We start from the raw sequence: 21,407 nt of genomic DNA, 5'->3' as shown, positions 1-21,407 counted from the left end.
TTGCTTTATTTTTGATAGTCAGGCCGGACCTGATGCCAAAGACCACTTCTCGGGCTTTTCTGCTTGGACTAAAACTTCATGCTATGTTGTGTTATGTTTACAAAGATATTGTGATCCTAATTGATTTGTTTTTCTATTTTCTAGTTTCATCAGGGCATTGTATCCTGATGGTTACTTCGGTTTTAACTGCCTGGCACTGATTTTAAGTTTTCAAGGGTGCAGGTTTTCCTGACATAGGCCAATTTGTGTTTTTACTTAATTTTAGACTTATCAGTCAGTTGGTGCCAATTATGTACTAACTGCGTAGTAATCTCTGATTGACTTGTATGTCAGCTTATGAATGTGCTTGAAGAACCCCTTTATCAATGCACAGCCTCTCTTCCATGGTAGGATGACAGCTTTGATGAAGCTGTGTCTGACCTAATTCCCATTACCAGTTTGAACAAAGCAGGGGCTGATAAGAAATCTAGATTTCTTCCATTATTTTATGTGGCCAAGTTTAAAGATGGAATAAGGTACTTGGAAACTAGTATTAATATGTTCTAGGTCTCTAGGAAACTCATAACTTGACGGTAAGATAATGTAAAAGTCATCGTGGCAGAGACCCAGTGTTCGGCCAGCGTTGATTCAAGTTTATTTGCAGCAAAGATCCTTTTCCAAGATTTGTTTTTTTCTTATCTGCCTTTTCAATGCTTGACTGTGTATATTTGAATAATGTACTTCATGGAAATGAGTTTCTCCTTGAGGATTTTTTCCTTGTTATTAAAATGGAATCTAAGCCAAACCCCATGAGGGTGAGTCTTTTGTAACTGCCAGGGAAACCCTTATACTTAGGTTAGTCCAGTGCATAAGTCAGTAGGGTCTAAGCAAAGCGCTGGACCTGTTAACAACTATGTTAATTATATTACCTAACACCTATATGGGGCTCTTTTTCAAATGTTTCCATATTCCTCCTCGTCATCCTCCAGCAGAAGTTAGTCAAATGTGTGTCTGCATCTTTGCAATAGCTAGTTCTTAGCAAACTTAGCTTTTAGCATTTGTTTTGTGGTTACCATAACGGTTATTTTTTCCCATAAAGCCAATTCCAGTGACAAACTTGAAAAGCTACCAAGTGCTGGATTTGTGGAAGTGTTGACTCCATGGGACTTGCAAAATAATCCCCTCGAAATTTTCTGTATTTTGTCTTTTTAATAATCTCTCTCACGCTGCTTTTTAGAATTTCACCATTTGTATGCAGCTATGCTTTTAAATATTTATAATGCTCCTGTACAACCCACTGTGGATGCCAGGATTATCTTCACAATTCTTGGCTTCCTGTGCTCTAGTGGCAGGAAGAAATAGTCTCTTAGAAAGAGAGTGGAACAGGAACACTTGACTTTTTTTTTTAAACACACAAATATTGTGAATAGAACCTAACTGAGCTTTTGCCCCCTCTCCTTTGGTGTAATTAGGACCACATTGATTCCTGTTGCAGCTGGCAGCCCCTCACTGTTGCCTTTTTCTGCGTGTGACCCTTGATCTCAGTGACCTTTCCTGGGGTTCGTCCTGGGCCCTTTTCATTGTGTTGGAGCTGAAGTGGCTCATGTGGAGTTGATTATTTCTTTGCTCATTTGGCCTTTTTGGTGCCATAACTCCAAGTCACTTCCATTTTCTTCCTCTACTTTTGGCAGGCCACGGTGAAAGGAAATGCTTTCGCAGGCAGCAGGATCGTTTGTATGCTTGGCTGACTCGACTGAGACTTGGGAGAAGTGGGGGAAGGGTTGCGAAGTCTGTAGGTGTGAACTTTTTTTTTTTTAAGTTGATCTGAATGATTGCACGATCATTAATAAGTGCTTATAAAGTGAGTACTATGGAAAGCTGCATTTCACACCCAGGGGCTTCATCCTGGCAGGAAGAGAGCACTCCCAGTGATTGGCAGGGGGCCTTGGTGTCTGAGATCCTGCAACTTTACTTTGATGAGATTTATATGTTCCTCCTATGGACTGGGAGCGATGCGGCAGGTCAGAAGATACATCATTGTTAATTGCACATGACTGCTTTAAGAAATTCTTTAGTTTCTAAAAGAACCCCCATAAGCCCCAGAGAGTAGCATGCTATGATAGTATGTTTGTTGTGACTAGACTTGTAGCACTCTGTTTGCCTCTCCTTTCCTCCTGTAGAATCATGGAAGATGTATGCCAGCTGTTACTCTCATTTTGGGAGAACCCCTGTGGATAGCATGAAGACCATCCCTAATCAAAGCCTTTAGTAAGCATGAAGGAATGTGTCTGATTACCCTACACTGTAGTACCTTGGAAAGGTGTAACAGTGTGAAATGTGAAATTAAATCACATTAAGAAACTCATTTTTAAAGTCTGACTGTTTGACTCCATCCCTGGAATATCATTTCTGTCTTTTCCTTTTTTTTTTGTTTTAAAACTTTTTCATTAGTAGTATTGATAGTGTGGTTTATTTTGAATGAGGAGTTCCTGTCCCTTCAAGCATGGTAGTTTTGGGATTCAGCCTGAGCCATAGTTCCGTGTGTCTGCTGTTGCCCACCAGAGTGTCATCTGTGACCCAAATCTCTTAAGAGCTTCAGGCTTCTTTCTGCTTGCCTGCCCGACCTTCCTTAGAACCCCACTTATTTCCAGCTCCTCTTGTTATCTCCACACTTTCAGACGCTCTCCATTCCCTCTACCACCTCAAACAGCAGCAGCAGACCACAGAAGACCCTGCTGCTCCCATCTCAGTAAATGCACATCATCCACTCACTCACTTGTCTAAGTCAGAAGTCTGGACAGCAGCCTCGATTCCTTATTTACAGTCACAGCAGTGGGGAAATAGAGCAGTGGACAAATGAATGGATTCCAAAGATGTCCTAGGTCCTAGTGGTCTATTCTTTTCCAGTCCAACTCATTCATTATCCAAGTCCTGTTGATCACAGGGCCTCACTCTGTCACCCAGGCTTGGAGTACAGTGGTGCGATCATAGCTCACTGCAGCCTCAACCTCCTGGGCTCCAGGGATCCTCCCACCTCATCCTCCCGAGTAGCTGGGACTACAGGTGTGCACCACCACGCCTGGATAATTTTTGTATTTTTGGTAGAGATGGGATCTCCCTATGTTGCCCAGGCTGGTCTTGGAATTTCTGTGCTCAAGTGATCCACCCACCTTGGCCTCCCAAAGTGCTGGGATTATAGGTGTATGCCACGGCTCCTGGCGTCTTACATCTTTTAAATATGACCATGTCTTAAAAATTTTTGAAAAACCTTTCAAATTTATCCTGTGATATTTCTCCAGTACAGGTCCCCGTATCTCTCACCATAGCCTTCTAACTTCTCTTATCCTCAACTGTTTTCCACATTGCAGTGTCAGTGATTTTTCAAAGGTACGGGACTGGTCATGTCCTTGCCTGCTTAAAAGCCTTTGACACCCTCCTCTCAGTATAAAAGCCAAACACTTTAATATGATTTATATTGTTCTTTACACTCTTGTTTCTGCTCATTTATGTTGCTTTCCCCTCACTGTGTCTTATCCTTCTCTTCTTACTGTATTTTCCAGCCCAGACATCCTTACTCTGATTCTACAAACACACTGTTCCTTCTGCTTGAGATATTTCCTTCCTTCTCTTCCTCCCTTCCTCTACTCCATCCCCCAAACGTATCCATGTGATTTCACCTAGTCAGTTGTTTCCTCTGAGAAGTCTTCACCTCTCCAAGTACAAATCTAGGTTAAGTGAGCCTTCTCTTTTTCCTGGAGCACCTGTATTTGCTTTATTCTGTTGCTTACCTGTCCCTTTCTCATGTAACTGCTTTAATCTCTGAAAACCTTTATTTCCTAAAAATTCTGCCTTTTAGTGTAAAGCATGTCTATTGCTTTTCGTGGAAAGAGTCATGATGTGTTCTGTCCCAATCCAAGATAGCCAGATTTCACAGATAGAAAAACATGTCAATGGAGCAGTGAAAGCACATTTGTAGAGATGGTAAAAGATACTTTAAAAGTAAATAAATCCAGTTTGTTCTTAAATAAAATGCACTGAGTTTATTATGCTTGTCAAAGGAGGAAGAGAAGCCTTGAGGCTGGTGAAAGAGGAATGGTGAGCAATTCCTTCCCGGGTGGTGTAGAGTCAGGAAATGGATTTTTGGACACTGGAAGTCGTCTTAAGGCTCGTAGTTACCTCGCATTCAAACTGCACTTAGAAAATAAAAGCACTTAAAATCACCTTATGGCAAAGCAAAAGCTCAACACAAGAGTGTTTCACAACTCGCGGAAATGGTGCACACACACACTGCAGACAGAAGATTAGTAGAATCTCACTAATTAGTGAAATCTCACAGAAGATCAGGAGAATGCCCACTGTCCTCCGCCTCAGTTGGCATCTGAACACAAAGCACAATGTTTGAGGTCATCCAAACACAGCAAGCAATTCACTTTTTTCTACATGACGTGGTGTAAAGTCTAAAAACTGTGGTATTATATAAATTGGTGTGTGCAGCTTTGCCTGAAGCTATAATATCACTTTTTAGAGTGTTTTTCTTTAGTTTCTGATTGGAAAAGTTGTACTGAATAAAACGAAGCTGTATTTTAAAAAAAGTGGAATAACTTTCTAAGAGCCATTATTGCAAAAAGTTGCTATCTGAGCCATTCCCATGTTAAGAGGAGTCTGTATTTTAATTGCTTCCTTACTTGTCACATGTCCTCACCTGGTTGTAAGCCTCATGTGAGCAGACACTGTGTCTCTTTTATTCATGGTTGAGTTTCCAGGATAGCTTAGTGCCTGGTATATAGTAAGCATGCACCAAGTATTTACTGAATAAAAGATGAATTCCTCTGCTTTGAACTCTTTCAATACTTTTTACTCTCTTATTGCATTTAAGACTTTTTTCTTTATTCTGGAGATAATTATGTTCATGCCCTTCTTTCTCAGTTGAGCAGTTTCCTTTAGTTTGGTATATCTTTGCACCCCTCATAGGTTCTTGCCCAAAGTAGATGTTCTATGTATTAAATGGTTTGATTGAATGAATATTTACTTGAAAAGTAGAGTTATTTGAGAAGTTTGTGTAGGAAATGATGTTAACTTCTTAGTTAAATTAAATATTCAGAATGAAGAAAACTGACAGGAGATTTAAAGTTGCCTGTGGTTAAGGTCAAGGTAGCCCAATGGGTTAAAAAACAGTATATACTATATTTGACTTCCATAATTGAAATTGGACTGCACTAATCTTGATAGTACTTAATCAAGAATTTTTAAGTAGACATGTTTTAGTTTTTCTTTGTAGTTCTGAAAATAATTTTTTCTTAGTTGATCAATAGCATATTTTGAGATAGATTGAAAATCGAGATGAATCATTGTTTTAAAAAAGGAAATTACCATGTTTCACACAGAATAAGATTCTTTTTAAAAAATGGAATCTAACTTAAATAATTTCCTATTTTGAAGAACTATAACTGATCTCAAAGCCAAGTTTTTGTTCACAAATTAATCACGGTTATTTCCTAAGCTTGAAAGAAAACTACAAGAAAGTTTGAAATAGGAGGCTAGGAAGAGGAATGATTCAGAAAGACAGCCTTGATCATCCTTATGAAAGCAAAGGCGTTGCTTCAAAAACAAAGTAATCAAATCTAGAAATTCAGGAAAGACTTTTCCCAAAGGATTATTCTGGCAGCATGTTGAAAAGGGGTTATAAAAGCAATAAGTTCACAACCTGAACAATAAGTTAAGTAAACGTTAGGAAAGTATTTCCTTTCTTATTCTAAGATGAGGTATACCTTTAGCTTCCCTCTGCCCACAGAAATGCTCTAAGCTTGGCATGGCATATAAAGTAGAGCTTATAGGACAGATTGCCTTCTATGTGGATGTGGGAGAAAGGCTTAAAGAAAGCCCTATAACTTAGGAAACACCAGCTGTTGTTTAGTGACATTTGGACTTTGGGAGCAGTACTTGTGCCACACGAGACTGGGGAGCCTCCAGAGATTTTTACAGCATTGAGCAATAAGTTGTCCTGCTTTGTAGATGGTCGAATGGTTTTACTACACTTAGCTGCATTTTGTGTGTTTGTGTGTGTGCATATTCTACAATCTTTTCTGGAGAGACTGTACTACCAGGCGCTTTCCCGAGAGCAAAGGGACCACTAAGCATCTTCTCAGACAAATCACCCACTCAGAATGTCGGTGAAAAGAATGGAATTACGTTGGCCACTAGCTTTATATGAAGATGGGAAGGAGATGGAAGAACTTTCTCGTGGTCATGCTAATTCCATTTGAGACCACTGGGTTCGATGAGCCCATCACTTCTGTTTTTCACATAAGGAATCAAATTCAAATTCTAACCTCTTCACTGATTTTATTACCTCTAGTAGATTAGGGAAATAGAGATACATACATATATATATATATATATATGTTACATGGACAAGAAAAGCAGTAAGAAAGGGAGAATACGGTTTTGAAATGAATGGCAATTTACTGTTTTGAATGTCAGCAAATATTCCCTTAGAGTGTCAGCAGTTTTTGCCTACAAATTTATTTTGAGAAGTACGTGTAATGAGTTAAAACCAGACAGTGTAACAACAGTAACTCCTTATTCTACTATATAATAGATTATGGGTAAAAAGCAGAGATTTTGTGTCCATGTTGTTTTTTGTCATTGGAAGTTCAAGGATTGACAAGGTTTGATGAATATGGCCTGCAATGCCCATGCCTTACATTCTTTTTCCAGTTACTTTTATGTAACTTTAGAATATTGTTTAAAAAAATCCCTAATAGAGAGTGAAAGTTGCTTTATGCCTTAGCAAGTATTTTAGTTCGTTACCCAAAGTCAAGATTTATATCCACACTTTGCTTACCACACTGTGAGGATCTAAACCATATGTCAGTGATGGGGAGTTACCTTCATGTGCCAGTTTTGGTTGTGAGGGATGGGGTTGGCTATTGGGGGCCTCTTTTTGGAACACGACTTGACAATATGTATTAAGAGTCTTGAAAATGTTTGTACTCCCTGATCCAATAATTCTACTCCTAAAAATGTCCTAAGGGCATAATTAGAAGAGTGGCTTAAGATTTATGGACAAAATATTCATAGAGTGTTATCTAGAATAGCAAAAAAGTAACATATATATATATATATATATATACACACACACACACACACACACACATACATATACACATATATAAAAATGTGGCCTAACTATCCAAAAGAGAATGGTTAAGTAGACTAAAATACAAGACATAATAAATAAATAAATAAATTCTCCGCAGCTGTTAAAAGTTTTATTTATGAAGAATTTTAATAAGGGCCAGGAGCAGTGGCTCATGCCTGTAATCCTAGCACTTTGGGAGGCTGAGGCAGGCAGATTGCTTGAGGCCAGGAGTTCGAGACCAACCTGGCCGACATGGCAAAACCCGATCTCTACTAAAAGTACAAAAATTAACCAGGCATGTTGGCACGTGCCTGTAATCCCAGCTACTTGGGAGGCTGAGGCAGAGAGTCGCTTGAACCTGGGAGGCGGAGGCTGCAGTGAGCCAAGATCACGCCACTGTACTCCAGCCTGGGTGACAGCAAGATTCCATCTCAAAAAAAAAAAAAAAAAGAATTTTAATAAGGAAAAATGATCACTAAATAATAAAGCATTTAAAACCCTAACATGTATTATCACAATTATGTAAATACCGTACACCACATATATGAAAAAGATGAGAAGGAAGTGCATCAGAATGTTGACATGGTATCTATAGGTGGCGAGATTGTCGTGTTTACTTTCCTTTTTATACGTTTATGTATTTTCTGCACATTCTGTATTGAATGTGTACTTTTTTCGGATGAGTATTCATAGAAATTTAGCAATTCTTGTAAAACCGACATATAAAATATGCGAAGAAAACTTGAATATTTTGTTTAAAATATCACCAGGCATTATGTTGACAACATAGAGTGCTTTAAAAAAATTCAAAATAAAAGTAACCCTAAAGTAAAAAAAAAAAAAAAAAAAAAGGCAGTGTGATTTAAGTCAGAATTCTATTCTATCTGACATGATTTAAATCAGAATTCTGTTTTTAATTTTTACGTGAGGAGATTTGAATGTTATGTTCACTAGAACAGAGGTTAAGCACGTTTGGCAAGTAATGTGCCCATGTTATGTGTGGTGTAGAGTAGGATGGTTGTCCTTATCATGGATTGTTTTCTCTGCTGGTCATTATTTCCAGATTGAAAGAAAAGATAAGGAGGATGGGATAACAGCTATGTAGAGGAAATTAGGGTTATCGTCTCCCTTGCCAAGGTCAATTTCTGTAGGTGAGAAAAATGACTTATACATTAAGGCTGCTGACTTGTGAATAAGAAGATGGCAGAAACCTTGTTTAGTTATGGTAAACTTTGTCAAACAAAATTGTGTTTATTTGCCAGAGCAATGTAGGGGAACTTAAATACACACACACACACACACACACACACACGCATTTGCATGTATATATACACACACATATGAATAAATTATATATTTGGTTTTCTAATAACTTACTAGTTAAATAACCATAACACTAATATTAAGGGTTTCTTTTTTGATAAAGATAGTACTTTTGAAAATGACGTACCATTGAAAGATTTTCCAGTAGTACTAATGGATATACTGTGATTTCTGCGTATCTAAACTTTGTGTGGTCAGTAATGTTTATTTGTGAGGTTGGGCCTGGGGTGCTGTTACTGGCTGTTGACTCTAATGTCGAACTACCCAACTCCATAAAACAGCAGAATCCAACTCCTTGTTGTCATTATCACAGTTCTTTAACAAACTGAGCAGGCTTGCCTTGGATACATGTAAACCAAGCCAACACGTGTTTAGTAAATGCCTTTTCTGGCCATAGGTTCTTTCCAACTTCCAAAATCAACTGAGAGCATGTAGAGAGTAACCCAATAGAAAGATAGACTTAATAAAGAAGATTCCTGTGTGATAATATTTAGGTAGCTGTAATGAGCTGTGAAACTTTCAAGGACAACTATAAAGTCACTGAGTAGGTCATGCACTAGGGTTAAAGTTGACTCTGAAATTTGTTTCACTGCTTTTTAATAAATAAATAGCTGAAAGATTTGGCAAAAGGAAGAAACAATCCTTCTAGTCCTCATTCTCTCAGGAAAATGTCTCCTGTTAACAAGTTATTTGAATGTTTACTTTGCCTTGACTGCTTTCCAGTGGTGTGTCAGTTCTTACCCTTGAACCAAGGGAGAATTCAAATAAACCAAAAAAGTTTTCACACAGCTGGACTCTTCTGCCGATGAGTCATTGCCAGTAGTCCCTCTCCCACTTTTTAAAGGAGGTCAGCAAGAAAAAACTGGAAAAGCAGATTCATAATCTGATATCCACGAGCTAGAGAAACTTAAGTTTGTACCTTTTAGATTTTAGAGTACTTGGCATAGAGAAGGTGAGCAGATTCTGGGAGATACTATTTGATTTATTAAAAGCTGTACTTAAGGTGCCTTCCTCTGTATTACTACCTAATTTTATTAATGGTTAGCGTTAACCTTTCTTTGCATAAATGAAAATGCACATAAAATTCTCATTTCTAAAATGTCATTAATGTAGCACTGTCATTAGATTTTGTTGTATTCTATAGTCGTAGGTCCAGTGTCTAGCCCTGGCTAAGCAGGAACATGGGGCAGGATTCGCAGACATAGTAGCCTAGTCTAGCATGGTGCCTGGCATATAGTAGGCACTTACTGTATTTTTTTGTTGATTTTTAAAATTATACATATGAATGAATAAGTGAGTGAAGGAATAAACAATATATCTAGAATATACTAAATTCAGATGAGATGGCAGTTCTCACTAAACACTACTTAAGGTACTTCTGGGAATTGCATTCTATTGTATTCCTTTCATTTTAAGAAACATTTTTGAAATACCTACTTTCTGCTAGGCACTAAAATTTTGCAAAGCTAAATATGATGTCATTGTTGCCTTCAAAGAGGTCACAGTTGTGTCACCAGATAAGTTACATAAGAGAGTATTGAGTGCTGTGGTTTCGCATGTCCCAGGTGTAGAAGTAGCATAGAAGAGAAAGAATTGGCCATATCTGGAGAATGGCATGGACATTGTTAGTTTTACTAGTTTTATTTATCTTTTATATTGTCCATCTCTCCTACTTGAATATATGGTATACATTTTTCGTCTGTTACTTATTTTTGTGTATACATTTTTAATTGCTCAATTCCCACCTCCTAGAATAGTCTTAGCATATGATAAGCATTCAATAAGTATTTGTTGCATGAATGATTTTTGATAGAAATAGCAGACTGCCTCCAAAAAGTATGTACTGATTTTGTTTCCACCAGCAATATATGATAATGATTTTTGCTCACATTCTTGCCAGTGCTGGGTTTTGTGAAACTTTTTTAGTTTTACCAAATGTGCTATACTGTCTCTATAGTAAAATACACACACACACACACACACCCCCACAAACAAACCATCTCTTGACTACCATTTGTCTTCAGCAATTCTCCCTGTTTTTCTGCTGCCTTTGTATAGCAGAACCCTGGAAGGAAGTGTCTGTGTCTGCTTTCTGTTTCCTGTCTTCCCATTCTACCCTGAACCACCATCACGCTTTTGTCTTTTCTCCACTGAAACCACTCTTGTCAATATCACCAATGACCTTCAGTAGTCCTTTCTGATGGTGTCTCATCTTACTCTGCTTCTCATCGATGTTTGAGGCCATGGATCACACTCTTCTTCTAGAAATATTTCTTTTTCTTATTTTTTAAATTTATTTTTATTTTTTTGATATGGAGTCTGGCTCTGTTGCCCAGCCTGGAATGCAGTGGCACAATCTTGGCTCACTGCAACCTCCACCTTCCAGGTTCAAGCGATTCTCCTGCCTCAGCCTCCCGAGTAGCTGGGATTAGAGGTGCATGCCACCAGGCTCGGCTAATTTTTGTAATTTTAGTGGAAACGGGGTTTCACCATGTTGGCCAGGCTGGTTTCAAACTCCTGACCTCAAGTGATCCGCCTTCCTCAGCTTCCCAAAGTGCTGGGATTACAAATGTGAGCCACCGTGCCCAGCCTAGAAATATTTCTTATATTCTCCCTGAACAAATAGATTTCTTTCTGTTTCATTCACTACCTCTGCTGAGTGTCCTTGGCTACTTCCCATCTCTAAAGGTTGGAGTATTCCAAGGCTCTTCTGTTTTATCTCTTCTCCTCTCCTCAGTCCTCTAAACATATTTTCCTTAGAGCTCATCTAGTGCCAAGGCGTTCATACGTTTAAGATCTACATTTCCAGCTCTGACTTCTTCCTACAGCTCCACACTCACACATGCAACTCTTGACTTGACAGTAGTAGTTGGATGTCTAATAGATAGCTTAGACTTACCTTGGCCAAAACAGAACCAGTGATGAACCCTCTCTTCTGTCTCTCCTTCTCTAGTCTTCCCCATTTCAGTAAACAGGGCTATTATTTATTTTGTGTCACCAAAACCCAAGTGTATCCTTCACACATCTGTGTCCCACACTCTATATCCAAGCCTTTGACATGTCCTGTTGGGTCGACCTTTATAATATATTCTGAATCAACTACTTTTCTCCACCTCCACGGTTGACTCACTGCCGTAACCACTGTGTCCTCATCTGTCTCCAGGGTGATTACAGTATGTCCTGCTTAGTCTCCCTTTTCCACTTCAGCCAGTGATCTTTTTAAAGCATAAATAAAATTACATCATTCCCCTTCTCTGTGTCCTCTAAGGGTTTGCTCTTGCATTTAGAATAAATCCCACGATCTTTACCATGGCCTTCAAAGCTGAATGTGATCTGGTCCAGCCTTCCTCTCTGGCTTCATCCATTACTATCCTTTTCTTGGCTTATCCCACTCTCACAATAGTGCCAAGCCCAATCCCAACACAGGCCTAACCTTGATATTCTCTGTGCTTGACCAATCCATGAGCCAGGAGTCCTCCATCTGAAAAAAGGGACAAAAATCAGTAGTACCTGTCTCACAGGGTTGTTGCGAAGATTAAATTCGTGTATTAAAGCACTGAAATGGTGTCTGGCACATAGTAAGCACTCCGTAAATGTTAGCCATTATTTTGTTGTTTTCCTTACAGTTACTATTTTAGGGGATGTGAAAGAGGAATACATGTTGGTTGCATTGAGTTTTGTATGTTTATGAGATGTGTAAGTAGAAATGCATTATAGGCAGTTGAATGTATTCATTCAGAGTGATTAGTTCTGTGTAGTAGGAGATATCCTAGGACCTTGGAAGAATGAGCAAAACTTCTAGCTCTAGTGTCTAGAGATCAGTCTGTGAATTGGGAAGATCTGGATAATTAAGTGCCTAGTATTTGACGTACTCTACACAGAGCTTTCAAAATAGATGGCAGCCGTCATGCTCACAGCTCCAGCTGCTCAGACGAAAGATTTCAATGGTTTAGATTTTCTTTCCTTTTTCTTTTTTAGTGAACCAAGGCCTGGATTTTGCTCTGGAAGCCTGTCCTGACTGCTTCTGTAATCTGGCGCTATGCATCCGGATCTTGGACCCTTATGTACACTGCTGTATGTTACTCTTATAATTCTGTGCTCTTCTGTGAGTTCAGGTAAGAGTAGAATTGGGGAGGGGGTGGTTTGGCCTTTACTCATCTTAATCCTATAAAACATAAACTTGTACTTCAATGCTTTGTGATAATGGTGCTATCTAAAGATGTTTCTAAGATTGGTTTGACCAACTACATGATTTAAAGACTTGATAAATTAAGCAATTTAAGGATCTCTTGGTAGTGCTTTGGGCATTAGCAGGCCTTCTTGTCCTGGCCCTTGTCATTTATCCCTTTCATTTTTTTAAAAAAATACGTATTTTCCAATCATGCTTTTTTTAAATAAGGGGATATGTTACTAATTTCTGAATTTGGAAAGAACAGGAATAAAATGCGGACTAAATATACCAAAGAGAAGTTTTAGAATCAGCATGATACTGTGTTCAATTGGGAGTGAGAGAACTTGGTTCAAATTCCAGGTCTGCCACTTTCTCTTATGACGTTGCCTAATTTATTGTCTACCTCTTTGGGTTACTGAAAAGCATAAATGTGTTTGTTGTTAAATGTGTATGTAAGCCCCATGCCTCAGACATGGTTCACGTGCATTTCTTTTTATTTTAGACTTGTGTAAAGATGAATATATAAGTAGATACAAATACAGTGATGTTTATTCATTGAGTACGATTTATTTTTAATATCTGCTAAAAGTACTATATAGCTGTATTAAATTTAATAAGGGGAAAATTGGTTTTGTGGTTTTACTTCTGTTTTGCTAAACAACCACCCCAGATTCAGCCAAAAGAGATACTTCCCCTTAACTTCATTTCTGATTATTCTATAGAAGTAGATTCAGCAATTTATTGATTTTTTTTCTCTTAAGTATTTTACTCTAGAAAATTAACAACTATTTCTTCTCCCTTCCCACTCTCGGGTTGGAACAGAAGGATCTGCATGGATACTTCAGTGCAAGAACACCCTCGCCTTCCCATGTTCCTGGAGTAATAGAAATAACAGACGAAACCATTTCAAATCCCAAATAAAAATACGAAGCCCTGTGTTTAAGAAAGGATAGCCTTTGTATTTCAATTGTGGCTTCCTAGCTTTCTATTTCTGTTTTCTTAAAACTTAAACATTCTTTTATACTGAAGGGAAGTAGTAAGGAAGTACCACAGGCCTCATTTGTAGAAAAACTTGCTCTCGTAAATCAAATGCTGTTGGTAAAATAGGGGAGAATTCTTTTTATTTGGAAAGTCATCTTCACTTTTTTCAGGTTCTTAACTTCCAGTTCTTCCAAGTCACTTTATTAAAAGAGCTGTTTGCCACTTCCTTCTTTCTTTCTTTCTTTTTTTTTTTTGAGACAGGGTCTCCCACTGTCACCCAGGCTGGAGTGCAGTGGTGCAGTCATGGCTCACTGCAGCCTCCACCTCCTGGGCTCAAGCAATCCTCCCACCTCAGCCTCTGGAGTAGTAAGAACTACAGGTGTACACCACCACATTGGCTAATTTTTGTATTTTTTATTGAGACAGGGTTTTGCCATGTTGCCCAGGTTGGTCTTGATCTCCTGAGCTCAAGGATTCACCCGCCTTGGCCTCCCAAAGTGCTGGTATTATAGGCGGGGGCCCCAGGGCCCAGCTGCACTTTGCTATTTCTTATTAATAGGATTGGTACTGTATCTGATTTATATCATCAGCATTCTTGTCTTTTGTACCCTAATTGTTAAGTCCTAGGCTAACATGTTGCTCTTTTTTACTTCTAACAAATAGGCTTATAAGAATTTTGCTAGAACTTTTACAAGCATCAAGAACCATAACATATATAAAATAAGAGATTGCCTTTAGTTATAAAGATACAGATGAAATGTGTTTAATGTAATCTTCTTTCTCTCTCCTCTTTTCTCCCCTGCTTTCTTTGCATATGGGGAATATTCCCTTGTAGACTTGGCACCTTATTTTACTTCTGAGCCGCTCTCTGCTGTCCAGAAACTTGGTGGACCTGTAGTACTGCATTGTTCTGCTGAACCTGTGACCACTCGTATCTCATGGTTGCATAATGGAAAAAAATTGGATGGAAACCTGGAACATATTAAGATTCATCAGGGGACTCTGACAATTCTTTCTCTCAACTCCTCTCTTTTGGGTTACTACCAGTGCCTTGCCAACAATAGCATCGGTGCCATTGTGAGTGGCCCTGCGACAGTATCTGTGGCAGGTGAGTTTAATTTTGTCCCTGTTAGGTATGGGTTTTCTTGAAATTACTGTTAGTGCTTGTATTTCTGAAGAGGGGAAAGACCATGGGCTTTGGTGTAAAGCATATAGGAGTTTTTATCTCAGCCTTGACTCTTGCTGTGAGTATATTGTGGAAGTGCACTTAGACCTCTGTGAGCCTGGCCTCATGTCCTCATCAGTAACGATGATATGGAAATGATTTTTTTAAAGTTACGCAGTTAGGACGCTTTTTTTTTTCTTTGTAATCTCTGCAGCTTTGCCAGGGAAGGACACTTTTTAAATGTGAATTCTGAACAATTTCTTTGTGAGTGCTTGGAAATCCATGATATCATTAACAACAAAAGCTGTTGTCTGACAGTTAGTTAGTTATTTCCTGGAGTCCTTTGTCTTTCTTTCACATCTAATTGTTTTATTTGCCTTGATTACTGAGTGATTTTAATGTATTTAATTGAAGCCATGGTTAAAAAGCAGGAAAAAAGTAACTGTAAAGAAAGGAATGTTGAGTATTGAACTTACGGAAAATCTGGAATGCGTGGTTTTTCTTAGTAAGTTGGAGCCATCTGCCTTTCAAATGGTGATGGCTTCCAGTAATGGAAAACGTCTTTGTAAGGGCACCCCTATTTACAGAACAAATCTGGATTCCCCAGGAGTAGTGAGTTTGTCATAACTGAGAAGAGTAAATGTTTTTGTAGAGCTGTGACCCATGGACAGCTGTAAGACGCACACTGGAGGGCTGAATTCCTCGTGGTAGGCTGCTGAGTGCTTTGAGACCTAGAGATCATAAAGAGTTCCCCTGCAGGCTCCGTCCGTAGTGAACTGAGACTGAGAGGAATTGAGACCAAGTTAGTAGATTCAGATAATCTAAATAATGATATCCTTCCTTATTTTTTTGTTGTCCTAGGTTCATTCCAGAAATCATTTTATTGCAATGTGAATAGCTACAAACAGATTAAAGATCCGTAGGGAAAGTGAGTTTTGATGGGGCACTGGATTGAAAAGGATTTATCTTAACCGAATGGGAATAATTATGCTTTATAGTTCTAGATGTCTTAGGAGCAGTTTATATTTATTCCCTAGAAGCATTGACTTATGAAAAAGGGTGCCGTGACTTAGTTCTTAGCCGTCAACCATGCACATCTGCCTCAGCTGCTTTCTTTTTTCTTTTCTTTTTTTTCTTTTTTTTTTTTTTTCTCTTGAGACAGGGTCTCACTCTGTTACCCAGGCTGGAGTGCAGTGGCACGATCTTGGCTCATCACAGCCTGAACCTCCTGGGCTCAAGCGATCCTCCCACCTCAGCCTCCTGAGTAGCTTGCCCCAGCTGCTTTCTGAGATGAAAAGATCATGCAGCCCTCTGGACTGGGGTCAGCTGCCACAAAAGGCCATGCTGCAGATGTTGTTTCTAATTTTTAAATTTCCTTTGGGAAAAAGAATTCAAATTTGCATGTATTTATTTATCTGTTTCCTTATATATTTCAGTTCTTGGTGATTTTGGTTCATCCACAAAGCATGTTATTACAGCAGAAGAAAAAAGTGCTGGTTTCATTGGCTGCAGGGTACCGGAGAGTAACCCCAAAGCTGAGGTGCGCTATAAAATCCGGGGAAAATGGCTGAAACATTCCACAGGTGAGACCTTTTGTGAAAAGCCGGTGGCACACACACAACAAATGTTCATTAAATAAGCTGCTTCTAAGCTCTGTGTGCTAGGGATGAACTGTGGATACAAGAAGGCGTGAGTGGAGAGGACTAAAACAAATGGTTACAATATACAAATAATTACGGCCCCATACCCTGCGGCCTCACTCCCTCAGTTCCTTCAGACCCCCCGTCAGATTTCACTTCCTTGGAAAAGGTAGCCCTCATGGTCCTATCTAAAATAATATGCCTGGTGCTCTCTGGCCCCTTTATTTAGTTTTGCTTTTGTTTATAGAATTGATCACACCTGATACTGTGTTATTCATATTTCTGTTAGTTTATTATTGTTTGTCTTTTCCTCTGACCTCCGCACATACCCCTACTGGAATGCCGGCTGCATGCATGCAGGGTTTTTGTCTGCTCTTTTCCTTGCCGTAGCACTTGTGCCTGGCCATTGTTGGCAGAAAGTAGCCCCTTAATATGTATTTGTGGAAAAAAAATGAATGACTAGACGGTGCAGGAACACCATGTGACCAGTGCTGTAGGTAGAGGTTTGCCAAAGTCAAAGCATGTTTCTTATGCTTTGAGATTCACTACCGTTAAAATGCTTCTGCTGGGTTTGGTTTGCTATGCTAGTTCTGTAGACTTTTTTTTCTATTCTGCCTTGACTTTCCCTTTCCTTCATTTAAGAAATTTTCCTTGATTGCTTCTTTACTGCTAATCTCATGTCTAAATGTAACGCAAGCTGGCCGGTGGCTCACGCCTATAATCCCAGCATTTTGGGAAGTTGAGGCAGGAAGATCACTTGAAGCCAGGAGTTCAAGACTAGCCTGGGCAATATAGTGAGACCCCATCTCTACAAAAAATTTAAAAATTAACTGGGTGTGGTGGCGTGCACCTGTAGTCCCAGCTACTTGGGAGGCTTAGGTGGGAGGACCGCTTGAGTCCAGGAGTTCCAGGCTGTAGTGAGCAATGCTTATGCCACTGTACTACAGCCCGGGTGACAGAATGAGACCCCCATCTCTAAAATAAAATAAGATGGAATAGAGCATAATGATCAACCTTTGTGAGTTTTAGTTGTGCTGTGGTGTCCTTCATAAAGGGAGAGGCCTAACTGCACTCCCTTCCTTCCTCAGAGAATTACTTAATCCTTCCATCAGGAAATCTTCAGATTTTGAACGTATCCTTAGAGGACAAGGGATCATACAAATGTGCAGCTTATAATCCTGTCACACATCAATTAAAAGTTGAACCTATTGGCCGAAAGCTCCTTGTGAGTCGTAAGTATTTGGGAGAATAATGGTAACTGGAAGAGGAAGAGTCCTCATAAAAAGTTGGGCAATGATAGTTCATTTTTTTTTTCAAATCCTGTTTGTTTATCATAAAAAGTCTTACCAAAAAAGTAAATACAGGCTAGGTGTGGTGGGTCACCCCTGTGATCTCAGCACTTTGGGAGGCTGAGGCAGGTGGATCACCTGAGGTCAGGAGTTTGAGACCAGCCTGACACGGTGAAACCCTGTCTCTAATAAAAATACAAAAATTAGCTGGGTGTGGCAGCATGTGCCTGTAGTCCCAGCTACTTGAGAGGCTGAGGCAGTAGAATCGCTTGAACGTGGGAGGCAGAGGTTGCAGTGAGCTGAGATTGCACCACTGCACTCCAGCCTGGGTGACAGAATGAGACTCTGTCTTAAAAAAAAAAAAAAGTAAATACATGAATGCATTATAGAAAGTTCTGTACATGCTTTAAAAATGTAACTTACAGAAGGGAATTTTGGCCAAGGTGACAGAATGAATACATGTGGAGGATTTTGCCCTTTGTTCAAACAAGAAGAAATAGAGGAGATACAACTTTATAGTAGTGGTCATTAAATTGATGTCTGTGAATTTTGAAAAAAAAAAAGAGATATGTCTGTCCTCTTTCTTTCAGATGTAATGAAAATCACTGTTGATTTTTAGGTTATGGCGGTTGAGTTGAGGTAGCACCAATAGAGCATAGCAGAGGCGTGGCTTCTGAACTTGTTGGGAATTCTGCATTTCCAAACTGCCAATTCAGAAGTAGCCCTAAAGGACCACAAAAATCTTTTAATCCTCAACTAAAAAGGATTTAACCACCAAATAGGACCTTGTAGTATAAAGAATACGTGGGAAAATGGTGATGCCCACAGGTTTGCTAAGCAAGAGATTAGAAGCGAAGACTTACTAATAATCTCTCATCTCCTTTCCTTTTCCAGGTCCTTCTTCAGATGATTTTCACATTCTTCACCCCACGCATTCACAGGCATTAGCTGTTCTTTCTCGTAGCCCTGTAACCTTGGAGTGTGTGGTGAGTGGGGTCCCGGCTCCTCAAGTGTATTGGCTAAAGGACGGGCAGGACATTGCACCAGGAAGCAACTGGAGAAGGTTGTATTCTCATCTTGCCACCGATAGCGTTGACCCGGCGGACTCCGGAAACTATTCCTGCATGGCGGGAAACAAGTCTGGAGATGTAAAATATGTGACTTACATGGTTAATGTACTTGGTAAGATGTTAGTTTTTAGTTTTTTTCAAATGAAGCCATTTTTCTGGTCTAACTGATATCTGAAGGAAAGATCTATTTGTGAAATTGAAATAGGGAGTATCTAGAACTATCTATACCCTAGCCAGAACAAGTTTCATTTTTATAATGGACTGCTGAATTAGGCCATTTTTCTGGGTGGCATAGAGCATTTCGCATGGAATATTCTTGGGAACCTCACCCCCAAACTCGTTGTACAATATAGAGATTATTCTCCCTTCTTCATAACATGGAGGAAAAAACTGGAAATCAGGAGAATGGAAGAATCTAGCCTATATCTGTGTGTAGTATCCAGTAGTAGTAACTAAGACAGAGTACTGATGAGAAAATGTCAGGCCAGGCACGGTAACTCACACTTTGGGAGGCTGAGGAGGGCAGAATACTTGAGCCCAGGAGTCCAACACTATCTTGGGCAATATGGCGAAACCCCATCTCTACCAAAAATACAAAAATTAGCTGGGTGTGGTGGCACAGGCTTGTAATCCCAGCTACTTGGGAGGCTGAGGTGGGAGGGTGGTTTGAACCCGGGAGGCGGAGGTTGCAGTGAGCTGAGATCACGCCATCGCACTCCAGTCTGGGCGACAGAGCCAGACCCTGTCTCAAAAAAGAAAATGTCATCTCAAAAAGAAATCAATCTATTTAATTTAATTTTCTTTTTTTGGATGCTCTTACCAATGCCTGGGTGATAAAATTGAATTATTTCCACCCACATTTCTATGTATACTTTATTTCAAAGCTATTCCTTTGTTTCTAACCAGCTACCTACCTCACTATCATGTGTAGCCGCAGAAAATGTTTTCCTTTATTGAAACAGATTTTCATGAAAAAATTAGGTGGAAAGTGGTTTCATAGTGAATAAAATTTTTGTAAACTCTTTGCATGTATTTATAATATTTATAACCATGGCCTGCTATAGGTTAGCAACACTGGAATTAACATAAGTGTATGACAAGTGGGCTTTGGAATTCAGTGATTAGGACTGGATTAATATGCATAATTTAGACTGAGGCTACAAATTCTGATAAATGATACACTTGTGGGTAATACGTGACTTTAAGGATCCCTAAAGGAAGTTTTGTTTTTTTATTTTCACCTGTTGTACATCTAACCTCAAAGTTGAATTGACCGTAAACATAATTTAACCTCTGAGTAAAATGTTCTTCTGTTTTGGCTTCTGTTTAGTGTGAAATCCAGGGAAATTGTTACTGTATTTCAAACTAGTCACCTGAAATAAATGCTAAGAGAAGCCCAGGATTAGAAACTATTTGTATATATGTGTGTATTCGCGTATGTTGTGGGGAGTTAAGTGGGTGGTATGATCTATGAAAGGAGACTATATCTTATTAGCAACATATGGTTTATCCTATTAGTGGAACATTTCTAATTTTTTTCTTGATTACCACAGCCGACAGAAGAATGTGAATAAACAATGCAACTTTGTTTCAACTGGTTATTGGTAGAGAGAAGATTTTTATCACTCGAGTGATAATTTAAGAAGTACATTTTGAGGGCTAGAGTTTAATTTGTGTGTTTTATTTTCAGAACATGCTTCCATTTCTAAAGGACTACAGGATCAGATAGTGTCTCTGGGTGCCACAGTACACTTTACTTGTGACGTTCATGGGAACCCAGCCCCCAACTGTACCTGGTTTCACAATGCACAGCCTATTCATCCTTCTGCACGACATCTAACTGCAGGAAACGGACTGAAAATCAGTGGGGTTACCGTGGAAGATGTTGGGATGTATCAGTGTATAGCAGATAATGGGATTGGATTTATGCACTCTACTGGAAGACTTGAAATTGAAAATGGTAGGCTTTTAGGTCATGCCAGTCATAAGAACTTTTATTTTACAGATGGGCTTTTGTTGTGGTCAAAAATGAAATTATTTTTACTAAAAGAAAATAACCCTAGCACCGTACAAGAACGGTGTTCATTTTCCATGTTCCTGGCTAGTGACAGGTAGGCATTTCCATGAAGAAGTAATCTTAGTAATCAAGCTCATTAAAAAAAGTTTTTAAAAAATTTTCAACAGATTCTGCATACTTTAAAAATCTATATGGTACAATCTCTCTCTTACTCTTATTCCCTAGACAGTCAGTTCCTCTCTTTAGAAATAATTAGTTTTATCAGTTTCTTGAGCAGCCTTGTATGTAGTGCACATACGAGTGGTTTCACACAACATGAGAGAGTGTGTGTGCATTTTATAACAATACCTGTTTTTGTTTTTTTTACCTAAATAGTGGTAGCATTCTTTACCATAAATTTTTTACTTAACATCTTGGGATATCTTCTCATATGGTACATAAAAAGTATTTTCATTCCTTTTTTAAAAGTTGCTGCTTAGTGGTCCATTGTGTAGTTGTAACAATTTGACTAGTACCTTATTGATGGTTGTTTTTAATCTTTTGCTATTACAAATAGTTCTATAATGAATGCCCTTCTACAAAGATTATTTTGCGCCTGTGTGAGTATTTGTAAAAGAAATTCCTAGAAATG

The 21,407-nt window shown here is 39.0% G+C and overlaps 1 protein-coding gene across 5 annotated transcripts in view; it reads left to right on the top strand.

Annotated features, from left to right (window-relative positions):
* Positions 1 to 21,407, top strand: part of CDON (cell adhesion associated, oncogene regulated) — a 106,072-nt gene that overhangs the window by 26,979 nt on the left and 57,686 nt on the right. For all 5 annotated transcript variants that reach the window (XM_063693657.1, XM_019037649.4, XM_055356347.2 and 2 more), the window contains exons 2-7: positions 12,422 to 12,558; positions 14,431 to 14,703; positions 16,197 to 16,343; positions 17,489 to 17,632; positions 18,584 to 18,871; positions 20,450 to 20,719. In XM_063693657.1, coding sequence (XP_063549727.1) covers positions 12,483 to 12,558; positions 14,431 to 14,703; positions 16,197 to 16,343; positions 17,489 to 17,632; positions 18,584 to 18,871; positions 20,450 to 20,719 — 1,198 coding nt within the window. In that variant the 5' untranslated portion in view covers positions 12,422 to 12,482. The remainder of the gene's footprint in view (positions 1 to 12,421; positions 12,559 to 14,430; positions 14,704 to 16,196; positions 16,344 to 17,488; positions 17,633 to 18,583; positions 18,872 to 20,449; positions 20,720 to 21,407) is intronic.

The sequence above is a fragment of the Gorilla gorilla genome, chromosome 9, assembly GCF_029281585.2.
Source record: "Gorilla gorilla gorilla isolate KB3781 chromosome 9, NHGRI_mGorGor1-v2.1_pri, whole genome shotgun sequence".
NCBI classification, from domain to species: domain Eukaryota; kingdom Metazoa; phylum Chordata; class Mammalia; order Primates; family Hominidae; genus Gorilla; species Gorilla gorilla.
Note: the sequence above shows the minus strand (reverse complement) of the source record. Positions and strands in the feature narration are given on the sequence as shown.